The sequence below is a fragment of the Colletotrichum chrysophilum genome, assembly GCF_026319265.1.
Source record: "Colletotrichum chrysophilum strain AFK26 chromosome Unknown scaffold_16, whole genome shotgun sequence".
Taxonomy (NCBI): Eukaryota; Fungi; Ascomycota; class Sordariomycetes; order Glomerellales; family Glomerellaceae; genus Colletotrichum; species Colletotrichum chrysophilum.
The window spans coordinates 534325-555834 of NW_026517303.1; the positions used below are offsets into that span (position 1 = coordinate 534325).

The following is a 21510-nucleotide window of genomic DNA, read 5'->3' on the forward strand; positions in this document are numbered from 1 at the left end:
CGTGTAGAAAGTCGGAAGCGATGGCGTCAGATCGGCTAAAGGTGGATCATACCTTGGCAGGCCATCTAAGTACGTATTTCTGCAACGCAGCACACTCCGGTTGTGGTCTACAGGCAACTCCGAGCCCCGGCACCGCAATCGACCGACTGCCGACCCGGACCGGATGCTGTTCGACCCTCCCGCCAGGTATGAAGGGATTGGCCCTCTCCTCCTTCTTGCGCAATGTTAGTGGGGACTTTTCTTCACGAATATGCCACTTTTCATATTTGCCTGGCCGGTACCTCTAACTGTCATTCACCATTCATCTGGAATGGTGGGCTGCGCAATCAGTGAAGCCCACCCCTCGCGAATTTTTCTAGGCGCATGATAGACTGGTACTCAACACGCCTTTCTGAGCCAGGCTGCCAGGGCTTCTTGCGTGCGGACCTTGTCGCCCAAACGGTCCAGTCGTGAGGCAATTCAGAGGATTTTTTAAAGGGGAAAAAAAAAGGAGAAAAAAGAACACCATGGTTCATACTCAAGATGTTGCGTTGAGCTTGGCCATGACCTGCGAAGAATGTTAGCGTGGGAAAGGCCGATGTCGTTCAACGGGGCGGCACACAACATACCGATGCAAATCTAGGTGAAACAAAGAGTGCTGTTGCTTGTGCCAAGACAACGGGCTCTTGTCCTTCATCAACCAACGTTTCCAGTTGACCCTCGACCCAAGCCTTCCGCCCTTCAACTCTCACTGTCTGCGCCCTTAGCACCACGTATGTCCCGGCGTGAACCGGCCTTCTGTAGTTGATTTCGAGCTTTGCGGTGACGCCCACATTATGTGGAAGTGCCCCAAAACAGCAGCGTGCTAGACCTTCGTCAAGCATGGTCGCCAGAAGACCTCCGTGCACGATACCAGGGTGGCCGCACATATCTGTTCCAAGATGAGATATAGAGACAAGTGCTTTTCCACCGTTCCTGGTCCAGCATATCGGAGGCACCGTGATGCGCCCGGGGCCAAGGAGTGTACCGCCAGTAAGATTATGACGTCTTAACCCATCGGGCAGCCTCATATGTGGCCGAGATTCAACCATGTCCGCGTCCCTGCGCATCGTTGCCGCAAGAGGGTGGTTGTTGATATAATCATCCACTGCCTTGGCCTCTGCGTCTTCTGGAACGTAAAGACGCAAGCTGTCTTCGTCGGACCGGTGTTTTGTCGCATCCAACAGACTGGGCGCAAGTGGGCTAGCTGCGGCTATAAAGCCGAGACTTGCAAACAACAGTCCATATGCGCCGAATGCGATTGCCCTGCGAAGGCGGGAGGGAGGTGATGCCGGTGGCGCGATGGGAGCTGCGAGAAACAGGGTAAGCTTGAATCATCCAGGCATTGAGACCTCGCGCAAACACTCACGTGCGCCGACACCAGGGTGGTATCGTCGAAGAAGTATACGACAAGCTGCCGGGGAGAACAGCGCGTTCGAGATGCTTCTTCCTGCACGGCTTGCAGGCAGCGCTATCATCCGCCTCAGCGGAGCGAACGGCGTCGCTGTCATATATGCGACCAATCTGTCCGTCAAGGGCGTGCGTTGTCGGCAGGAGGGATATGGTAGGAGGGCAAAAGTGTCTTATTCGAAAGGCAATTGTTGTTGCAGGGTCAAATTAAGGCAGCGCAGGGAAACTGGTGTAAGACAACCGAGGCACCTTGCCTCGCGGAAGCTTTCTATGCAATAGCTGATGTGGAAGAACAAGGTAAGATAAGACTAGGTGCCTGGCTTGATGAAACCAATCATACGTGGTCAAGCCCCATATTTTCCACCTCAATATCCAGACTGACTGTCGCACGGGTAGCAATTCCCACTTCGTACTGCCTGGAACGTCTCGTTCGCGAAACGTTGCCAAGTATAGGTGTGAACAGTGATAGTCGTGCTTCCCAATGCGGGCGTCCAATCATGTTGATGATCAGTTTTCACTGCCACTGGCTTGATTACGTCAACTGCTGGTGGTGTTCCCTTGTCCTGTGTATCCCGCCTCTGCCATGCCTGGGTTCAAGAACTGAGCAAGTAGTCACCCATGCCAATGACATCAACCCCTCCCCCATATGTCCTACCAGCGTCTGAAACTGTACAAGTTGCGGTCGGGGCACGGAAATAATGGGACCCTGTGCATACAAACACCCATCCGGTCTGCGCTCCCGCTTCGTCCGTCCCATCACATCGCTGCTCAGTGGATGACGGACAGGTGCAGATTCCCCTGGGAGATCAGATGGCATATAAATTGGCTGCTGAGACGACATTAAACATCACAAACTTTACCTCCATTGCTACCCCTCCTGATCGATCCATCAAAGCAGGAACATTGCAACCTTTGACTTATCCGCCACTTTTTGTGCAATCATCTCGAGGAGATTCATCACATCCCCTAACATGGTACGTTCTGATGTAATACTCGATGGAGTGCTGTTCTCGTTCATCTTCCCTGACCCGTAATACTGCCGTCGCATCAAGGCTACGGCTGAAACAGTAGACTTGGGCCCCGTCCATGAGCCTAAAGAGGAGTCAATCAAAGTCTTCAAGGACATCGAGCACGAGCTCAAGAAGGAGCTCCTGCATACCCGCCGCGAATATCAGAGTAAGAACCCTGCCTTCGTCGGAAGGAATCTACAAGTTCACCAACTGATGCCCAACCCCGTACCAGAGCACGAACGCGAGTATTTCCAGGCTGTTGTAAGTACCCTTGGTGGTAGATGAATCTTAAGTCCATCCTGGCTCACACGCTCGAATATAGGAGGAGCTGGACGACGACCAACTGGCTGGTTTCAGCTCAAGGGACCTCGTCGCTGTCAGAGTCGCTGTCTCAGCCTACGGCGTTCACCTCTTCGGCAAGATTCGTATCCCAGCCATGTCCGACTCAGGACCTGCATACATCCACTTCAGAGCCTTTGATGTGCCTGGAGGCGACGAGCCGGCTAAGCTACACAGCATCCACACAGAGGAAAAGGAGCATTCTGACGGTGACAAGACCTATCGCGCTATCTTCACCAAGAATGACCCACTGGAATGGTTTGACACATAATGGGGCAAAATAGCACAGAGCAATGGCCCGGACACAAGGCATGGGAAGCCTCGCTAGAATACCGAATCCTAATTCACCGTTGATCCCTTCCTCTAATGGCGTTGGCAAGTCCACTCTCCCAGCCTAATCATCATCTTGAGCCAAAAGATCGGCGTAGTCCTCTGCCGAAGCAAACATGGGCAAGTCCTTGAGTTTCCTCCTCGACGATCGGCCACCCTTCTTCGGCTTCTCATCCTCCGCTGGCTCCTCAGTCGGAGGTGCAGGAGACCCAACAATTCCCTCGTCATCACTGTTATCCATCTCCTCAGCCCCGTCGTCCTCCAAACCAAGTGTGTCGTCTTCAACATCTCCGTCCGAGTCGTTAATGTCGGAGCCATCGGAAAACACAACTCCGCCGTCAGAGGAACCGTCGCTGTCGTCAAAACCGTCCATGTCAAGGTCGGATTCATCGCTGTCGATGGGTCCATCAGGATGCGTAGCTGTAAGGGCCTTCCAAATCTCGTCCTCTTGCTCGCCCTCGTCCTCCTGGTCACCAGACGCGACGGCTGAAACCGTAGCCGCCTTCTTCCCCGTCTCGGTTTTCTTGCCAGCCTGCTTGAAGTACTCGTGGAAGAAAATGTCCTCCACGGCAACATTTTCAGCTTTTCTGTTCCAGAAGCTCGGCGAGTTGATCGATGCTCCAGCAGCTGCACCGGCCCTCTTGGCAAGCCAAATGCTACCTGGGTCTGGGTTGCGGACTGGCTGCATAATGGATGCGCCCCTGCTCGTCTCAGCGACCTTGGGGTTGCGATAGACGAACTTGTCGAGAAATCTGATCAGACTATGACTCTCCAGATCCGGTTTAGCCATTTGCTTCTCATCAGAAAACAAACTGCCGGCCAGCATTGACACGGACGGATGAAAGTGGGTTAAAGAGGGGACCTAGATATAACAGCATAAGCGACTTGTAATCAAGATGACGAGACGATAGTGCTCACAATTTCCCACAGACAGCTGTTTTGAGCATTGCTGTGTTCTGGATTCCTCTTTCGGCCATCGTATGTTGATCCCCGAGAAGTGAGGTCGTTCTTGTTTTGCTCCGTGAATTCAGCAACTGTTCCTTCGGCATCGTTATCTTCGGGCTCCTCAAGAAGAGCCCTAAGTTCAGGAAATTGGACCCGTAGCTGAAACACGACATATAGGAGTCCGCAAGCGAACGCAGCTTGGTGCAAGTTCAAAATTTGGAGCATTCTCTTTGCGAAAGCCTTGATACGGCGCGTATCGACGTCAGCCTTCAACGACCTTAATAGCAAATTTAGATAGAGGGCCTGCTTCGAAGATATCGCCAGACGGGGGTCCAGCAAAGATTCGTACAAGGTCCTGTAGAACCTGTCCGAGGCTAGATGCCTCGTGACTGAAAGCTGCTGGATGAGAATGAGTGCCTGGATGCTGGTGTTGAAATTCGTGGAATGTGCAATACGGAAGAGCGTGTCCACTTGCGTTTCCAGACTAGAGCAGGACGAGTAAGTTCCTTGTCGAGTCAGGGAAGGAGATGAAGCAATTGAGGAGCACATACATGGGATTCTGGGCTGCCACGAAGGGAACTGCGCGGTTAATACCTGTCAAAACCGCAGTGACCAGCTTATCGGCTGTCTGACGCTCTGCTGCTGCGGCTCCTTCTGTACCGGCTGGGGCAGACCTCTCCTTCTCCTCATCCCCGAGCGCTCTGCCCAAAACAGAACTGTTCAGAAGGGTCACGAAAATATCGAAGTAGATGCGGAGAAGGGCCTCTGCTGTACCAACCTCGCGACTGCTGAGGATGGTCTGGTTGAGAGTGTTCACCGCGTGATACTTGGCTCTGAAGGTCTGGCCAGGGCGCAGCAAAACCTCCTGCTCGACAGCGTTGATAATGATCTGTCTCATGCCAGGGTGAGTGTTCTGGAGCTGAAGCAACAGGTATGAGACTCTTGAGGCAATCTTCCGGTCTTTGTCGCCGAGCTTGTTGACCAGCAGCCTCAATAGGTTTGTTTCTTGCTCAGGCTTATCCTTGAGCAGTCCATACACAAAGTCGAGGGAACGGGTTCGGGAGTACTCGATTTCGTCGTTGCACCACACCTCTAGCAGCTGAATGACTTTGAAGTAAGAGGACTTGAGCCAGTCCTCGTAAGCGTATTGGATAAGGTGTGGCTCGGTAAGACGTCCAGGTAAAGGCTGTCCTGAGCTCCACGAGCTGACTGCAGACTTCTGTAATGTGCCCAACAACCCAGGTTGCGACTGGAAAGTTCGCAGTCTTCTGTTTGGAGGTAAGATGAGACCGGGACCTAGGAGATCGACCAAAGCACCCAAGGCTCCAATTGCCTGAGCGCGACTTCGTTTGGAGGCAAGGCCAAGAAGGGACTCAAACGCTTTAACGTTGTGCAAGGGAGATTCTTGTATTGCCAGCGTGAGCGCTGATACCTTGTCAGACAAGGTACCAGACGACATGATTGTAGAAAGGAACTTGTGGGAGGAGGACGCCAAGACACTCTTGCCGTAGACGGATGCATCAGCTTCTAGAAGAGCAAGAGCATGGTTCTTGAGCGCATTGATGGCACCGAGGTACCCATCCAGCTCTGTTGTTATGGGCTCTGGAAGCTTGCCTAACGCAGCGCCGTGCCAGTCCGCACGAGGCTCGAATTTCTGCGAGCAGACGGGTCAGTACAATCACGGTACGGCGATGACAAGGATTTTGCTCACGAACTGCTTCTTGGACACATTGTTTGCCTCCTTGCGATGCTCTTCGAAGGTCTCTTCCTGATGATTATCTGCTTCGGAGCCAGTCGTCTCTGCCTCAGAGTCCTGGCCACCATTTTCAGATCCACTGACGGATTCGACGTTGTCGTCGCTGCCACCGCCTTCGTCAGATCCGCCGATGGTCTCTTGTTCATGATATTGCTGGAGTCCCAGCTGAGCAGCAAAGGCAGCCAACTCGCCCTGAAGCTTGCTGTCGACAGCAATGCTATAATCCTCGGCCCCGTTGGTATCTTCTTGGTCTGAATCCACATCGCCAATCAACTGAAGGTCCTCCTCGTCGCCGCCCAAAGCTCGAATCTCCTCTAGCAGGGCTTCGCGAGATAGGGAATCGCTCTTGCTGGTCTTCGAATTGGTGGACACTGCCCTTCGAGGTTCCTGGCTTCCCGGAGAAAGTTTCTTTCGTTGTCGAGGACTCGCGGAGGGCCAATCTGAGGCGTGTTTGCGCTTCTTGTTAGTGGTGTTGTTGCCATCTTTTGGCTTCGTTCCCAAATTCTTATCGATCTTGGCTGTAAGCGCTGTAAGCGACTGCTCGTTCAATCGCGTCTGCTGTGAAATGCTGCTAGCGGAATGACGTTTAGGCTTCGCCATGGCTGAAGATCGTCTTGTAGGTTGACGAAAATAGAGCTCTGGCGCAACTCTCGATTCTCCCGAGTGTGAACAGAATGAGGAAGTTTTGCGCCGGGAAAATCCAGCCTCTGCAGCAGCTCTGGAGGGCAAAAAAAAAATTCCACTAGCTAGGTACGGAAGTGGGGTTGCTTGTGAATTCTATCTCCACACTAACCGCACTAAGGTAGTCTGTGCATGGGAAAGACGTGTTCACGCCCCTGCAGGACGGCTGGTAGAGGGCACATGCGGCTCGTGGTCGTTTTTCCCAATCTCTGAAAAGATTATTAGATGGGCTAGGACCATTTCTCGACTGCGACCTGTGGCTCATGACCCGACGCTTCACTACATCTTTTGCTCAATGGCCACCTACTTGGGCTAATTCGTATATTCTTCACGTCTATGACACTGGTGCATGCCCTCAAGTTTCTGTTCGGTCGAGTTGCCACCCAAGTTCATCTAGGGGTCGCTTGCAAACCCGCTTTGCGCGACTTGAACGCCATTTCGCCTGCCGCACTCGCTGTTATCCGATCGCCTGCTCTGGTAATGCCATTTGCTTTAGCTAGGCAACTGCAGCGCCAAAACTAGAGACTCGTTGGTCCATTCACCACCAACTGATACAAGCTACCCCTCAATGCCCACAGACATAACTCTGCATAAGCTGGGTTGGTAGTCGTGGGACGCCAGCTGCTAGAAAGCTCACGTTCTGTCGGAACGATGTTCGCCTTTGCCCGAAGACTGACGCCTCCGTCAAAAACCCGCACGCTATGTTACAGCAGACTTCACCTACAATCTTGGCCAGGGTCTCGGGTAAGAATCGCACGCAAGATGCAGGATTACTCATATTCAGGAAGGGCAGATACTAACATTCTCAAGCCATGTTTTCGACACTATCATAGCGAGCCTGCTCGGCATCGACTTTCCGCAGTATGGACCCCTACTGGAGGCATTACTGCTGGGAAAGATGAAGGTAAACAATGTCTTGCTGCTTCCACCTGCAGGCGACTGGCTAAGCCGGGAACAGGTGCTCACGACAAGCTCGTTCGTGCAGGGTTTCTCAGGCAGGTAGGTTCGGCCAACACCATTCGAATGCCTTCATCTGAGTGCTTCCTAACATGCTTTGACAGTCTCACTTGGGAGTTTTCCACCTCCTGCCCCTCGGCAGGCGTGTTCAAATGAAACTCGAGGGTCTGATCGATCATTACATGCAAAATTTGGGTAAAGCCTCCAGAGTCTCGAAAGTGGCATAGTGTTGATCTTAGTACTCAGGGGCCTCCAGAGTGTCTCTATCAACCATAACGTCCAAGGAGCTCTGGCACAGAAGTGGTCGCCTAGCCCAGCTAGAATCAGAGGTCCGTTTCCGCAGGGTTTGCTGGTGACGACATAACTGAAAACCCTACAGCTTTTCGCATTCGAGGATCGCAAAGGGGCCCAGTATATGCTGTCACCCACACATGAGGAAGAAATCACTTCCCTAGTAGCGAAGACTGTCAGGTCTTACAAGGAGTTGCCCCTTCGCCTATATCAGATCAGTGAGTTGGTCTGCCTGCAGGCCTGATGTGCCGCGAATCTGCAGAGACTAACAGAGTATCCAAAGCTCGCAAGTTTCGTGATGAGTTGCGGCCACGGCATGGCCTTCTTAGATCCCGCGAGTTTACCATGAAGGACCTGTATACTTTTGACGTCTCATCTGAAGCGGCGTTGGAGACGTATCACAAAGTCCAAGCTGCTTATAAGGGTGTCTTTGAAGCCTTGAAGCTGCCAGTGATGGTGGCCAAGGCCAGCTCTGGCGATATGGGAGGCGATCTCAGCCACGAATACCATCTTCCGGCCCTTGTTGGGGAGGACACAGTCATTATTTGTGGTTCTTGCGATTACGCTGCTAATACCGAGGTGGCAGAAACTCGCAAGGACGTTACGAAGCTGAATGGTCACCCCACGGTCGAAAACACCAAAGTGTCCGCTGTGAGAGTATGGCGAGGGATCAGCAAGGACCGCTCGACCCTGGTCAATGTATGGTACCCGGCACAAATTTCAGGGGAGACGAAAATGGAGGAAACAAAAGACGTTGACGTAAGCATACCTGCCGTGAAATCCATTATTCCCGGCTTGGACGCAAGCGTCGATGACGCCCTGCGTCTCTGGCCCCGTGCTGTCGAATGTCAGCATACAACTGGGCAAGCCGCCGCAAAGTCGCCGAGGCTAGTAAACCTGATCGACTTCAGACTGGCGGCACAGGCTGAGGAGTTGCTACTTCAAGAGGCAAGGTTGTGGCCTTTACCACGATGGGAGACGGCAAAGTCAAAGTTGGATGCTATCACGATCATGGAGGACCGGAGCGGTCAGGGCCTGAATCTCCTGACGGTTCGTGCAGGGGACAGGTGTCCAAGCTGCGAGAGCGGTATTCTGAGAGTACAGAAGGCCCTGGAAGTCGGGCACACGTTCCATCTAGGGACGAGATACTCGCAGCCTCTCGGGGCGACGGTTTCCGTGCCGATGGGCACAGCGGCCACAAACGGCACAAGTCAACCCTTGGCTACCGAAAAGACGGTTCCGATGCAGATGGGGTGTCACGGGATTGGAGTGTCTCGTCTTATCGGTGCAATGGTTGAGCATTTGGCAGACGAAAGGGGGCTACAGTGGCCGAGGGTTGTCGCTCCCTACGAGGTCGTTGTGATATCATCAACAGACTTAGCCGAGGAGGCTGGAAATGTCTACAATGAACTAACGATGCCCAGAACCGGAATGTTGGGACCAGAGGCAGTATTGGATGACCGCGCCTTATCATTGTCATGGAAGCTCAAGGATGCAGATTTGGTGGGATACCCCGTCGTGGTGGTCCTCGGTAAAGCGTGGAAGCAGAATGAGGGCTGCGAAGTGCAGTGTAGGAGACTGGGCGTCAGAGAAACGGTGCCGCTGTCAGGGGTCCGTCGACGGGTAACAGAGTTGTTGGAGAAGCTGTAACAGCAACGACGCATGTCGAGTGAGTCTGGCGAGCACGTCCCACAAATAGGGTGTTGTAACAGTCGGCTATACAGTAATCAAGTCATCTCCTACACAGTGGATGCAGTCTGGCCGTCTTTTTAACGCTATATCTGGCCAAAATGGAAAAGGGTTTCCAGAGGCCTGGCTGGCAGCGGTGCTTTCGCTCATCGCTAAATATCACGTGACCTGGCGGTCGGCCTTACTAACCAGCACAACACCGAGTACGTATCTCAGACTTTGAGCCCTCGCCAGGCGAATAGAGTCGAAATCAACCGTCACTTCCACTCCATTCATTCCCTGTTCCTGTCCGCCGCAACGCTGGCAAGGCTGACTTTGATTCTATCCCCAATATCACGGCAATAGTCAAGCTTATCCGACATGGCCGCCCAAGGTTCTGAGACGAGTGAGTCATAGGTGTATGTATGCCACGTCAGAGGTCTTTCACTGATTTAATACGGAAGTCAACCTCGAGACACTGGACGTGCAGCAACTAAGCCAGGTCAAAAAACAGTTGGAGGAGGAGTTGGAGCACTTGACCTCATCGTTTGCCCAGCTGCATAGCGCTCAGGCTAAGTTCAGAGAGTGCCTACGTTGTGTTAAAGCTCGTCCTGGTTCCGAAGAGGGTTAGCGATTTCTCTCTCTCTCACCCAGTTCCCTCAGTTTCAGAGGCCATGAATGCTGATAACATCCCCAGCTGAGAGGTCGGTACTTGTTCCCCTCACAAACTCGCTTTACGTGCGCGGTGAGCTGTCCGACCCCAAGCACGTAATTGTCGACGTTGGCACAGGGTTCTATGTGGAGAAGGTTGGTGCATTTCCTGACACGCTGCGAAGGCGCAGCCAAGCCTGCTAACACTGCGAAAACTGAAGGATACCGAGTCGGCCGAACGCTTCTACGATGCCAAGGTCCAACAGCTACAGAGCAACATACAGGATCTGGAAATCATTGTCCAGCGTAAAACATCAAATGTCCGAAGTGTTGAGGATGGTAAGTATTCTCTAACTCGTCAGGGAGGACATGCACTAGGTACTCACACCAGCCAAATAGTTCTGAGACAAAAGGTAGTTCAGAGTCAGGCAGCGTAGGAGGGAGGGCGAAAGAGAAGAACGGGATTGATCAAATAAGTGATCAAAACGAGAAAATGATGGCAACAGCTCAGCTTGTCAGTTAAGATCAGGTTTCGATATCTCACAAAGACGCATAGAGCAACAGTCAGTGTGGCAGATGTAGGCTTGCTACACAGTTAAGTACTATCAATAGTGACGTTGACAGCGGCTATTTCCGGTAATTGATGATGTTGCAGATTGTCACTACTTCCTCGGTTGACAGTGACGGGACACCCGGAAGAAGGCTAAGTATTCGCCGAGAAGCGGCTGATTGGGAAGGCACCGTGTCAAAGACTGTTCCGTGCCTTCGTTCGCACTGTAGAGTGACCAGGATGTCTTGCCCTTTTGCCAGTATGTAGCCTGTTAGCTTCTGGCGAACGCTACGGTCACTGGACGCTCTGCTCTGCTGCTGCAGTTGCTACTACCAGGATTCTCCTGTCACTACCACCTGGGAGAGAGCTTCTAGCAATATTCGAAAACGCCGCGCTTGTGGTTATCTCGTAGCAGGTTTTTCTCGTTCCAAGTTCTTTCGTTTTTCTCCTCGTCCGTACTCTCTTTCTCCCTTCGGCCGCCAATCCTGCACGATGCTTTCGAGAAGCTTGAGAACCACTGCGCGCCTGGTGCCGCTTCGTCGGTATCCCGCGCGGGCGTTACCAATGCAGATGCCGCAGATGATGCAGCACGTCCGCAACTATGCAGACAAGATCGTCCAAGTGCCACAGATGGCTGAGTCCATATCCGAGGGAACGCTGAAGCAGTGGTCCAAGCAGATTGGCGATTTTGTCGAGCAAGACGAAGAGATCGCGACCATTGAAACCGACAAGGCAAGTTGTTTGTTCCAGCCTTGACCGGAAGGCCTGACGTCCTTTTGTTGCGACAACTACAGTTTCCCTGGAGACGATGTTGACTCATTCACATGTAGATTGATGTCGCTGTTAATGCCCCGGAAGCAGGCGTCATCAAGGAATTCTTGGTCAACGAGGAGGATACCGTTACTGTCGGTCAAGATATCGTCAAGTTGGAGCTTGGCGGCGAAAAGCCTAGCAGCAGCAGCAAGGACCCTAGCGAAGGGAAGACCACATCAGACAAGCCTGCCGCCGAGCCCGAATCTCAACCCGAGCCTTCCAAGTCAGAGTCGAAGCCTGAGCCTAAGGATGAACCTCAGCCTGAAAGCAAGCCAGCTGCTCCTCCAGCGAAAGAGACCAAGGAGACTTCAAAGCCCGTGCCCAGTCCCTCGAAAGAAACTGCTTCAAGCACTGGTCCAAGCCTTGGTAGTCGTGAGGAGCGCCGCGTACGTTATGCTCCGACTGCCCCCTCCTCGTCCGGAGATGACTGTCGTGAGGTAGTATGACTGATTTGGCGTAGGTGAAAATGAACCGCATGCGCCTTCGCATCGCCGAGCGTCTCAAGCAGTCGCAAAACACTGCGGCATCGCTGACCACATTCAACGAGGTCGATATGTCGTCTCTCATCGAGTTTCGAAAGCTTTACCGTGACGATGTGCTCAAGAAAACTGGCGTGAAGCTGGGCTTCATGAGCGCCTTCTCACGCGCGTGTGTCTTGGCCATGCGCGATATCCCTGCTGTGAACGCGTCCATCGAGGGACCCAACGGAGGCGACACTATCGTATATCGTGACTATGTTGACATAAGTGTCGCTGTGGCCACGGAAAAGGGCCTCGTCACTCCGGTTGTCCGCAACACTGAGTCACTTGACATGCTGGGCATCGAGAAGGCGATCGCTGACATGGGCAAGAAGGTACAGTTTGGTCTGTTTGGATCTTTCAGAAACGGGATGGTGGGCTAACTTGCTGCGAAATAGGCTCGAGACAACAAGCTCACGATCGAAGATATGGCTGGTGGCACCTTTACTATCAGCAATGGTGGGGTGTTTGGCTCTCTCATGGGAACCCCGATCATCAATCTTCCTCAGACCGCCGTGCTGGGTCTCCATGCCGTGAAGGAACGCCCTGTTGCGGTCAATGGGAAAATTGAGGTTCGCCCCATGATGTATCTAGCTTTGACCTACGACCACCGGCTTCTGGATGGAAGGGAAGCTGTTCAATTCCTTGTAAAGGTGAAGGAGTATATTGAAGACCCTCGGCGTATGCTCTTGTAAATAGCATTAGTTTAAAGGAATTCTCAATCTATTTATTATATATATTGATTATTAAGTTCATTCTTTTTGTAGCGAATTATCCCGCTATACGCTCTTGCGCAGCCCCCTCGGTAAGCCCTACTGAGGGAATAGGTTATATAACTAATATAGACCTTATAAGCTTATAATCTAGGGACGCTTAGGGTTAGATATTGTTAAAAAAAACATAATATAAAAATATAATACTAAATATAATATAAGTATTTATGTTATATTTTTATATTATATTAAATATATATTTTTAAATATAATATAAATATATTTACTATAATTTATATTTTATATTATATCTTTATATTTTATTATATTTTTATTATTATTTTATTGTATATCAATAAAAAAGGCGTTTTTGGTATAATTATATATATTTATATATTATAAATATTATTTATGTATTAAACTACTTAGAAATAAAATAGAGATAAATTATATACTTTACAAAACTACTTTTAAAGTTAACTTAAGAATTCTAGTAAAATTACTATATATTTAATATATTTAATATAATAATAAAGATAAATCATAAATATTTATTTATATCTTTAAATATCAATATTTATTAATTTAGTCTATATATAGAGTAATTTAAAATACTATTATTTTTCAAACTAATTTCTTAAAATCTATTATTACTTTTAAAAGTTATATTAAAGTAAAATTTTATTATACAGTTTTATACTTAACTCATTTAAAAGTAAAACATTTTCAAAACTTAAACAAAATACCTTTTTATTCTTATAAAATATACTAAAAAGAAGTAAAGTTCTTTAAATTTCTAGTAATTTTAACTAAGAAGTAAAAGATTAAGTAAGGGTTTTTATAAATATTAAATACTATTATAAAAAGAAATAACTTATATAAATAAATAGAGGATTAATTAGTTTATAATAGAAACTAAATAAATAAGTAATAAATATATTTATTTTTATATCTTTTTTATTTTTTAAATAGATTTGTTAATTAACTTTTAAAAAAATTAAATTTTAAATTTAATTTATAATAAGGTTTCATTAAATTTTATTTCTTAAAGATTAAATGAAAATGAATCTTTTTAAACTTTTTTTGGTTTTTCAGTTTTAATCAGTTTTATTTTCTTAAATTTATTACTTTTTATTTTATTTTTTAAATTATTTAAAACTAAAATAAAGTAGAATATTATAAAAATATAGTAGTTTATCTTATAATATGCTTTTTACTTTATATAGCTTTCTTAGTAAGCCTTATTAAAGGAGTAAGTAATATAATTAATATAAGCCTTATAAGCCTTTAATTTAAGAATATTTAAGAGGGTAACTTCTTTTTAAATAATGTATACTTTTTTTATAAACTCTTTAGTCTCTTCTAACTACTATCTCTTAGTAATAAATAATATTATTAAACTTCTTTTAATAGTTTATTTTCTTTCTAAAAACTATATAGTTTAAAATATTAAAAGAAATAAGAAATATAAATAAAATACAGATTAATTAGGTTTATATTTGTATATTTACTTTTATATCTTTTATAATTAGCTAAATAATTAGTATATAAATATTTAAATATTTTAAGAGGTGTTTCTATTGAAAATAAAATATTTAATATAATTAATAACTTTTTATTTTATTTTATTATAAGATTAATAATTAATATTAAAAAGTAAACTAACTTATTATAGAAGAGTTCTTTTATAAATGTTCTATATTACTTTATTAAACTAAAATAAAAATAAATTTAAGAAAAGAAATAATTTAAATAATATTATATTAAAAGAAATTAAACTAATACTTTTAATTTCTATTTCTTTTAGAATAAAAGGTGATAACTTGAATATTTAAAATTAAAGATTAATTTAAAGTATAACTTTTACGAAAAAACTTTTAAAAAAGAATATTTAGTATAATAAGAAAAATATTAAAGTTTTATATAAATTTAATTAGTCTATCTTCTTAATTTATTATTTATTTATTTAAATATTATTATTTATTATTTATTATAAGTTATTATAATAATAGTTTTAAAATAGTTAAAATAAATTAAGTTTATTTTCTTTATTTTTAAAACTAAAGTTATAAAACTAATTAGATTTATTTTATTTCTCTTATAAACTTAAGTAAAATAAAACTAATTAACTTATATTTAAAAACTTCTTCTTAATTAAACTTATTAAAATGTTTTCATAACATATTAATTAATAAAAAGAAATATTCAAAAGTTTAAAAACTAAGATTTAAATTATATATATATAGAGAGAGAAATATTAAAAATTAGTTTTTTTTAAATTATAAACTATTATAACAATAAAAATATAGGAACCTAAAAAAGAAAATATTATAACTATATTAACTTTTTAAAAAGCAAAACAAAAGAATTTCTTTTAAATTTATTTAAAAGTATTTTTTTTAGAATTTGATTTTATATTATTTTGATACAAAAGAAGATATAGCCTCTAGCTGTTTACTATAAGTTTTACTTACTTAAAATAATAAACCTCTTAACTTTATACCTCTTAATAATATATAAAGCCTTTAATTATATAATTATAACTCTCCTAACTTTAGCTATACTTATATATATATATATATAACCTTATAATCTTTAACTTTACTTTAGTAATAGTATAGTTTATAATTATTTAATTACTATAAACTATTAAACTATTAACTTATTCTCTCTCTTATATATTACTTATACTACTATTAAATACTATCTATATTACTATTTTACTATTTACTATTAAGTTATTACTATCTTTATAGTCTTTTTATTTAATTAAGCTAGGTAACACCTTTATAGCTATACTATTATTAATAATATTCTCTCTATTAGTTAGTATAAAGCATACTTATTATATTTAAGCTTTATATAAAGCCTATATCCTCTTTAGTACTTTTAAATACTTTAGAGAAAACGTCTTATTTATTAAAATAGCTAAAGATATACTTAAACTCTATATTAATATTACTTAAAGCTTTCTTAATAAGAAGGGTCATATTACTACTTATAGGGGTTTTTAAGAGGTTTATTAATAAAGCTATTAGAATAATATATTTTTAGTTTTTTTTTTAGATTATTCTTTAAATAGAGGCTTATTATTAAGTATATTAAGGTTACTCTTATGTTAGATATATTATATATTATTTATAGAGATAAAAGTACTATTTAGCTAATATTTAGTAAACTTAAATACTTTATATAGTGTAAATATTATAAAGATACTTTAGGACTTATTATAAGTTATAAAGTAAAGAAGAAGAAGGAAAAGTATAAAGCTTTATATATAGCAGAGTTTTTATACTTCTAGCTATAGAAAGTTCCTATAATACCCTCTTTAGTTAAGAAGTTATCTCTCTTATAGTAGTATTTATAGCATTTTACTAAAAAGTTAAGTGAAGCTATTATTAGCTATGAAAGCTTTAGTAACTTATTCAGCCCTAATATAATTAGCTTTACTAAATATAGCGCTACTAATTTTATACTATATAACTAGTATTATTACTATTCTATTAATTTATTTAGCTAGAGTATATATCTAACTTTATATAAGGATTTACTTATTGGTAAGAATATATAAAGTTTCTATACTATTTTCCTTAATTAGTAAAAGGTATAAGTTAAAGTACTTATGTAGTAACTATTTCTAGACTTATATTTATATATAGGGTAAGTTTTACTATAGTGTATTTAAAGGGAGGCTATATTATAACTATGAACTTAAAAAAGAAAATATATATATTGTTTTTATTATATTTCTTTTATACTTTCTTATATAATATATTAATAACTATGATATCATATTTCTTTCAAAAGTTTATAGTTAATATTATAATTTAATTATAAACTTTATTAGGTTTTAAAATTAACTTATAAAAGAAAAATACTATAATATAAAGCTATAAAGAATATTATTAATAATAATTAATCTCTTTTTATAAAGAAAAGAAAAACTTAAAATATAAAATAATCTTATTATTAAAATAATAATAATAATAATAAATAATTATAAAGTTTTATTATTTAAGTAGCATAAAGAATCTATTAAGGTAATACTAACTTTTTCTAACTAATTAATTTACTTATATTACTTTAACTCTAACTTTAATATTATATATACTACATATATAATAGTAATCTTATCTCTTTTTATACTTCAATTTTAATATTAACTATATAATAAACTTTAAATACTAAATAATATACTTTATATCTATAGCTTACTTAATACTTAAAATCTATTAATTTCCTTATTATTAACATCTTTTATAGCTCTAATATTATATAGTAAGACATCTAATAATATATTATACGCTTTATAAGAGAGCTTGAGTAAGTACTTACTAAGGAGTAGGTTATATAAGCTATATAAGCTTAATATACTTAAGATATAAAGTATATTAAGAGTATAATATTCTCTTAGAAAAGATATATTTTTATTTAACTTTCTAGTCTCTTCTAACTATTATTTATGTAATAATTATAAACTTAGTTTATTAAATTTTATCTCTATTTTTACTAATATATTTTTAACTATTTATAAGAATAAATAGAACTCTCTCTTTTTTTTCTCTTTTTAAACTATTTTTAACTAACTTATTATTAAAATATTTGCTTTTACTAAAAACTAATTTATAAGTTCTAAACGATTTTTTATAAAAACTAAAATAGTTAAATTATCTTTTTCAAGATTAACTATATACTTCTAAGAATCTAGAAATATATTAACTTAAACCTTTTAAATATTTTAAACCTCTTTAAGGATTAATATAAGAATCTCTTTAAAATCTTAATTCTTTTAGAAAATAATTATATTTAATATATTAATAAATATTTAGAGTAGTATTATTATTAAGTTATAGAGAATTAGAAGTTTAATAAACCTTTTTGTACTTTTTCTATTTTTAAACTTAAATACTTGATAAAACTATTAATTAAAGATTTAATACTTTTTAATCATTATAAGTTATATCTTCATATTTAAAAGCTATAAACTAAATATAAAAGAAATATTTAAGTTATAAATTCTTATAAATATTAAGAAATCTAAAACTAAGTTATAAAAATAGTTTGTAAAGACCTCTTAGATTTTATTTAGTTTAAATTTTTCAATAAAAACTAAACTTAAATAAGAAATTTAAAGAATTATTTTAAACCTATATTTATAATAGTTTAAAGAAATATTTTTTATAACTACTTCTAATATATTTTAAATTTTTGAAATATTTTTAGAGATGGTTATAATTTATAGTAAAGTTTAAATTATTATAGGTTTTATAATTAATAATAAAACTTTTTGTCATGTTGTTTAAATAGTAATTTATATTTTAAATAAAAGATTTATAAAAATAAATAAGCTGTTATTAAAAATATTAATAAATTAAAAAGATAGAAATATATATCTATCATTATTCTTTTAAATAGGTTCATTATTATAGCTATTTTTTAATTGATTTTTGAACTTTCTTTCTTTTTAAGAAAAAAGAGGAGTTTTAATCAAAACTTTTTTGTATAAATACTATTAATTTTACTCTTTTTTAATATTTAACTATTATAAATATTAAAATATATATTTATTTTATTAATAATCTTAATCTTCTTAAAAATTATCATAAGCCAAATAAATCAAATTAAGTTATAGCTAGCTCATAATCTCTTTATATTAAAAAATAAACACTAAAGTTTTTAAGAATACTCTAAATAAACTAAAAAAGAAAAATATAAAAGACTTACTCTAAAGAATATCTTATATTCAAAGGGATTCTATACTAACTTAACATCTAAACATTATTTTAAAATAACTAATATTTAGTATTATAAAAGTATTGATAAGTTTTATTTTAGAAGTAATAAAAGTTTTATCTTTATAAGTTTATTTATAATAATGAAATAGTACTTTTTTAAAATATAAGCTTTCTTCTAATTACTTCTCTATTTTTAGTTATTTATTATTATATATTATCATAAATTACTCTAAAGAAGTAAATTTTATTTATATAGCTATATTTAGTAATTTTTTATAAATATTATTTAAACTAAAACTTATTTATTTATAATATTTCTATTTTAGCTATTTTAAGTTTAATGTTTTTAAATATTTAGTTTAAAATGTATAAAAAGTATAAATGAAAGATTTAATATAATTAAAATATAAAAAATATATTATAATTTATATTTAGAAAATAATCTTAAGAGGACCTTTTAAAAACTAAACTTTATACTTTTATTAGAAAATATTGTAAGATCTTTTTAATTACTTAGTTATTTTATTAAAAATTTATAGCTTTTTTTCATTAAAAATAAATATTCTAAAACACTTTATAAGTTTTATTTTTATTTAAAAATATATTTTAAAGTATTTTATACTATTTTAATACTTGAAAACCAAGTCTCTAAGTAGAAAAGAATATTTATTTATAAACTATAGTAAGATAATAAATAAATAGTTATTAAGATCTTTAGTTATATTAAAAGTAAAAGATAAACTAATGAAAGGGGAATTAATTTTAAGTTTTCTCTATTTTATATAGAAGAACTTATAAAAAGGATTAAAAAATAAAAACAATAAAACAAACATTATTAAAAGTATTAAAGTAAAAGTAGTAGTAAATTTGTCAAAAAGGCTATAAAATAGATTAATATTTATAATAATTCTTTTATTAAATATAAATTTATATTCTTTTATATACTAAAGGTTATTAAATAAAATAAAATAAAGATAATTTAAAAAGTATATAAATTTATAAGTATTAGTTTATAAAGTTTCAAAATCCTTTAATTTTTATTTTATTAAAAAAATTTATATTTATAATTATAAAATATATCTCTTAAAATAAGAAAGAAAAAGAGACATAAAGAGGAGCAAGTTTAAAATAGCTTTGTATAAGTATATTAAATATCGTATAAAATATATACTATATATATGATCTTTATAAAACATAGATTTTAATTCTTAAGAGAGTAATTATTATTTATAATATTATATTTAATAAGAATGAATTCTATTTAAAAAAGGATTTTAAAGAAACCTTATAAATTAAAGAAGTTAAAATAATCATAAACCTTATTAAAAAGCTAATTAACTTCTTTAGTTTAATCTTATAAAAACTTATTATTTTTACAGAGGATGATTTTATTTTAAGAGAAGAGGTTATTATATAGCTAAAGCTTCATAATAGCTTAAACCTATGTTTAAAAGTATAAACTTAATAATATAACTTTTATATAACTAAAAAGGTTTTTATAGCTATAATATAGAAACTTAACTATTTAAATAAAGCTTTAAACTTATTTTTTATATCCTCTTGTATATATAATAACTATAATATCTTTCCCTCTTGTTATACTTATATATAAGCTAAATAAAGCTATACTGAACAACTTAATTTATAAAACTAAAGTTAATAAAATTGAAGGTTTAAATATAATAATTTCTTCTATATTAAAAAAAAACTCTATTTAAATTGACTTAGAAATACTTATTTAAAATAGCTGATAAGTATAAAATATTAAAGTTATATAGCTTTGAAGTTAGTATAAGGATAGTTAAAGCTATTAATAAGAAAAATTATTATACTTTTAAGTTTACTTCTTAAGCTATTAAAATAGATTAAAAGCTTGAATATTAATAAGTTAAGAAAGGTAAATTTAATATTAAAAGTATAAAGGCTGCTAGCCTTATATTATGAAATTTAACTAGTATTAACTATAAAAGCTAGATTAGTCCTCTTACTTTCTCTTAATAAATTTTAGGTTATATAACTATAAGTAGTTTAGACTTAGATATTATCTTACCCTCTATACTTCTCCATTAGTTAGTCTAATAGGACTTTAAATATTATAATAAGCTAAGTTAACTATCTTCCTTTAGCTACTTCTATCTCTATGCTATATTTAATCTATATTTATCTTCTTCTCCTCTACTATTTAGACGTCTATACTACTCTATTAGGCGTAAAGGCCTTAAGGCCTCTATACTATTATACGATTTAGATAATATATTCTACCTTATTATGCAGTCTTGATAGCCTTACTACTATTAGCTATACTCTTAATATATTTACTTTTCCAAACCTACTAACCTCTTAAGCTACCTTAAGTATCTTAAAGAAGTCTATAAAATATTTATAAATATTAGGATTATTATTAGTAGCTTTAATTATCTCTATATTAAATCTTAAAGCTATATAACTTTAATATATTATACTTATTACCTATTTTAAATAGGTATTTTTAAGTAAATTTAAATAAAGTCTTCTTAGTAGTATAGAAAAAGTTACTATATTTAAAGCTTTTAATTTTATTTACTTTAGTTTTATAAATTAGATTATCTAAAGTAACTTTACTTAACTTATATCTAGGTATAAGAAAGGAGAAAGATATTATATAAAGTTATTATATATATAGGAAAATATAAAGAATAAGCTTAAAGCTTTATTTAAATAGTTAAACTTTCATATTATAGCTATAAGAACCTTTTTAGCTATAGTAGTAAAAAGTTATACTATAAAGTTCATACCTTTAAATATAAGTTTAAGCTATTACTAAGCTCTAGCTATATTATAAATAATGCTCTTATTAGTATGTTTTGCTACTTTACTACCTACTACCTACCTACCTACTTTCTTCTATATAGCTAGAGATAAGTTAAGCTGAGCGTTAATAACTAGTTATATTGAGTTTATTTATTTGCTTTATTAAAATCAAGTATAAGTTAAAGTGCTACTATTAGGTTTAAATTATAAGGGAAAAATAAGTATAGAGTAAACTATAATACCTAGTTATATAGGTTAACTAGACTGCTAATATCTTAAAAGTATAATATAATAAAGTAAGAGAGAAAACTTATTAATTATACTAAATACTCTAC

The 21510-nt window shown here is 37.8% G+C and overlaps 4 protein-coding genes across 4 annotated transcripts; 3 read left to right on the top strand and 1 right to left on the bottom strand.

The window, feature by feature from the left end:
• Nucleotides 1–2399: 2399 nt before the first annotated feature.
• On the top strand, nucleotides 2400–3048 carry COL26b_003098 (uncharacterized protein; the record flags this gene model as incomplete). The annotated part of the gene is made up of 3 exons (XM_053176003.1): nucleotides 2400–2402; nucleotides 2481–2699; nucleotides 2761–3048. 3 exons carry the CDS (start codon nucleotides 2400–2402, stop codon nucleotides 3046–3048), a joined length of 510 nt encoding a protein of 169 aa, XP_053040170.1.
• Nucleotides 3049–3171: 123 nt separating this feature from the next.
• Nucleotides 3172–6408, bottom strand: COL26b_003099 (uncharacterized protein; the record flags this gene model as incomplete). Its single annotated transcript, XM_053176004.1, has 4 exons — nucleotides 3172–3969; nucleotides 4026–4536; nucleotides 4604–5706; nucleotides 5764–6408. The coding sequence occupies 4 exons, from the start codon at nucleotides 6406–6408 to the stop codon at nucleotides 3172–3174; spliced, it is 3057 nt and encodes a 1018-aa protein (XP_053040171.1).
• A 3378-nt stretch (nucleotides 6409–9786) lies between these two features.
• COL26b_003100 (uncharacterized protein) lies at nucleotides 9787–10455 on the top strand (the record flags this gene model as incomplete). The annotated part of the gene is made up of 5 exons (XM_053176005.1): nucleotides 9787–9811; nucleotides 9870–10031; nucleotides 10103–10212; nucleotides 10278–10395; nucleotides 10448–10455. The coding sequence occupies 5 exons, from the start codon at nucleotides 9787–9789 to the stop codon at nucleotides 10453–10455; spliced, it is 423 nt and encodes a 140-aa protein (XP_053040172.1).
• A 721-nt stretch (nucleotides 10456–11176) lies between these two features.
• Nucleotides 11177–12632, top strand: COL26b_003101 (uncharacterized protein; the record flags this gene model as incomplete). The annotated part of the gene is made up of 4 exons (XM_053176006.1): nucleotides 11177–11342; nucleotides 11468–11805; nucleotides 11880–12311; nucleotides 12336–12632. 4 exons carry the CDS (start codon nucleotides 11177–11179, stop codon nucleotides 12630–12632), a joined length of 1233 nt encoding a protein of 410 aa, XP_053040173.1.
• Between the last annotated feature and the right edge of the window lie 8878 nt (nucleotides 12633–21510).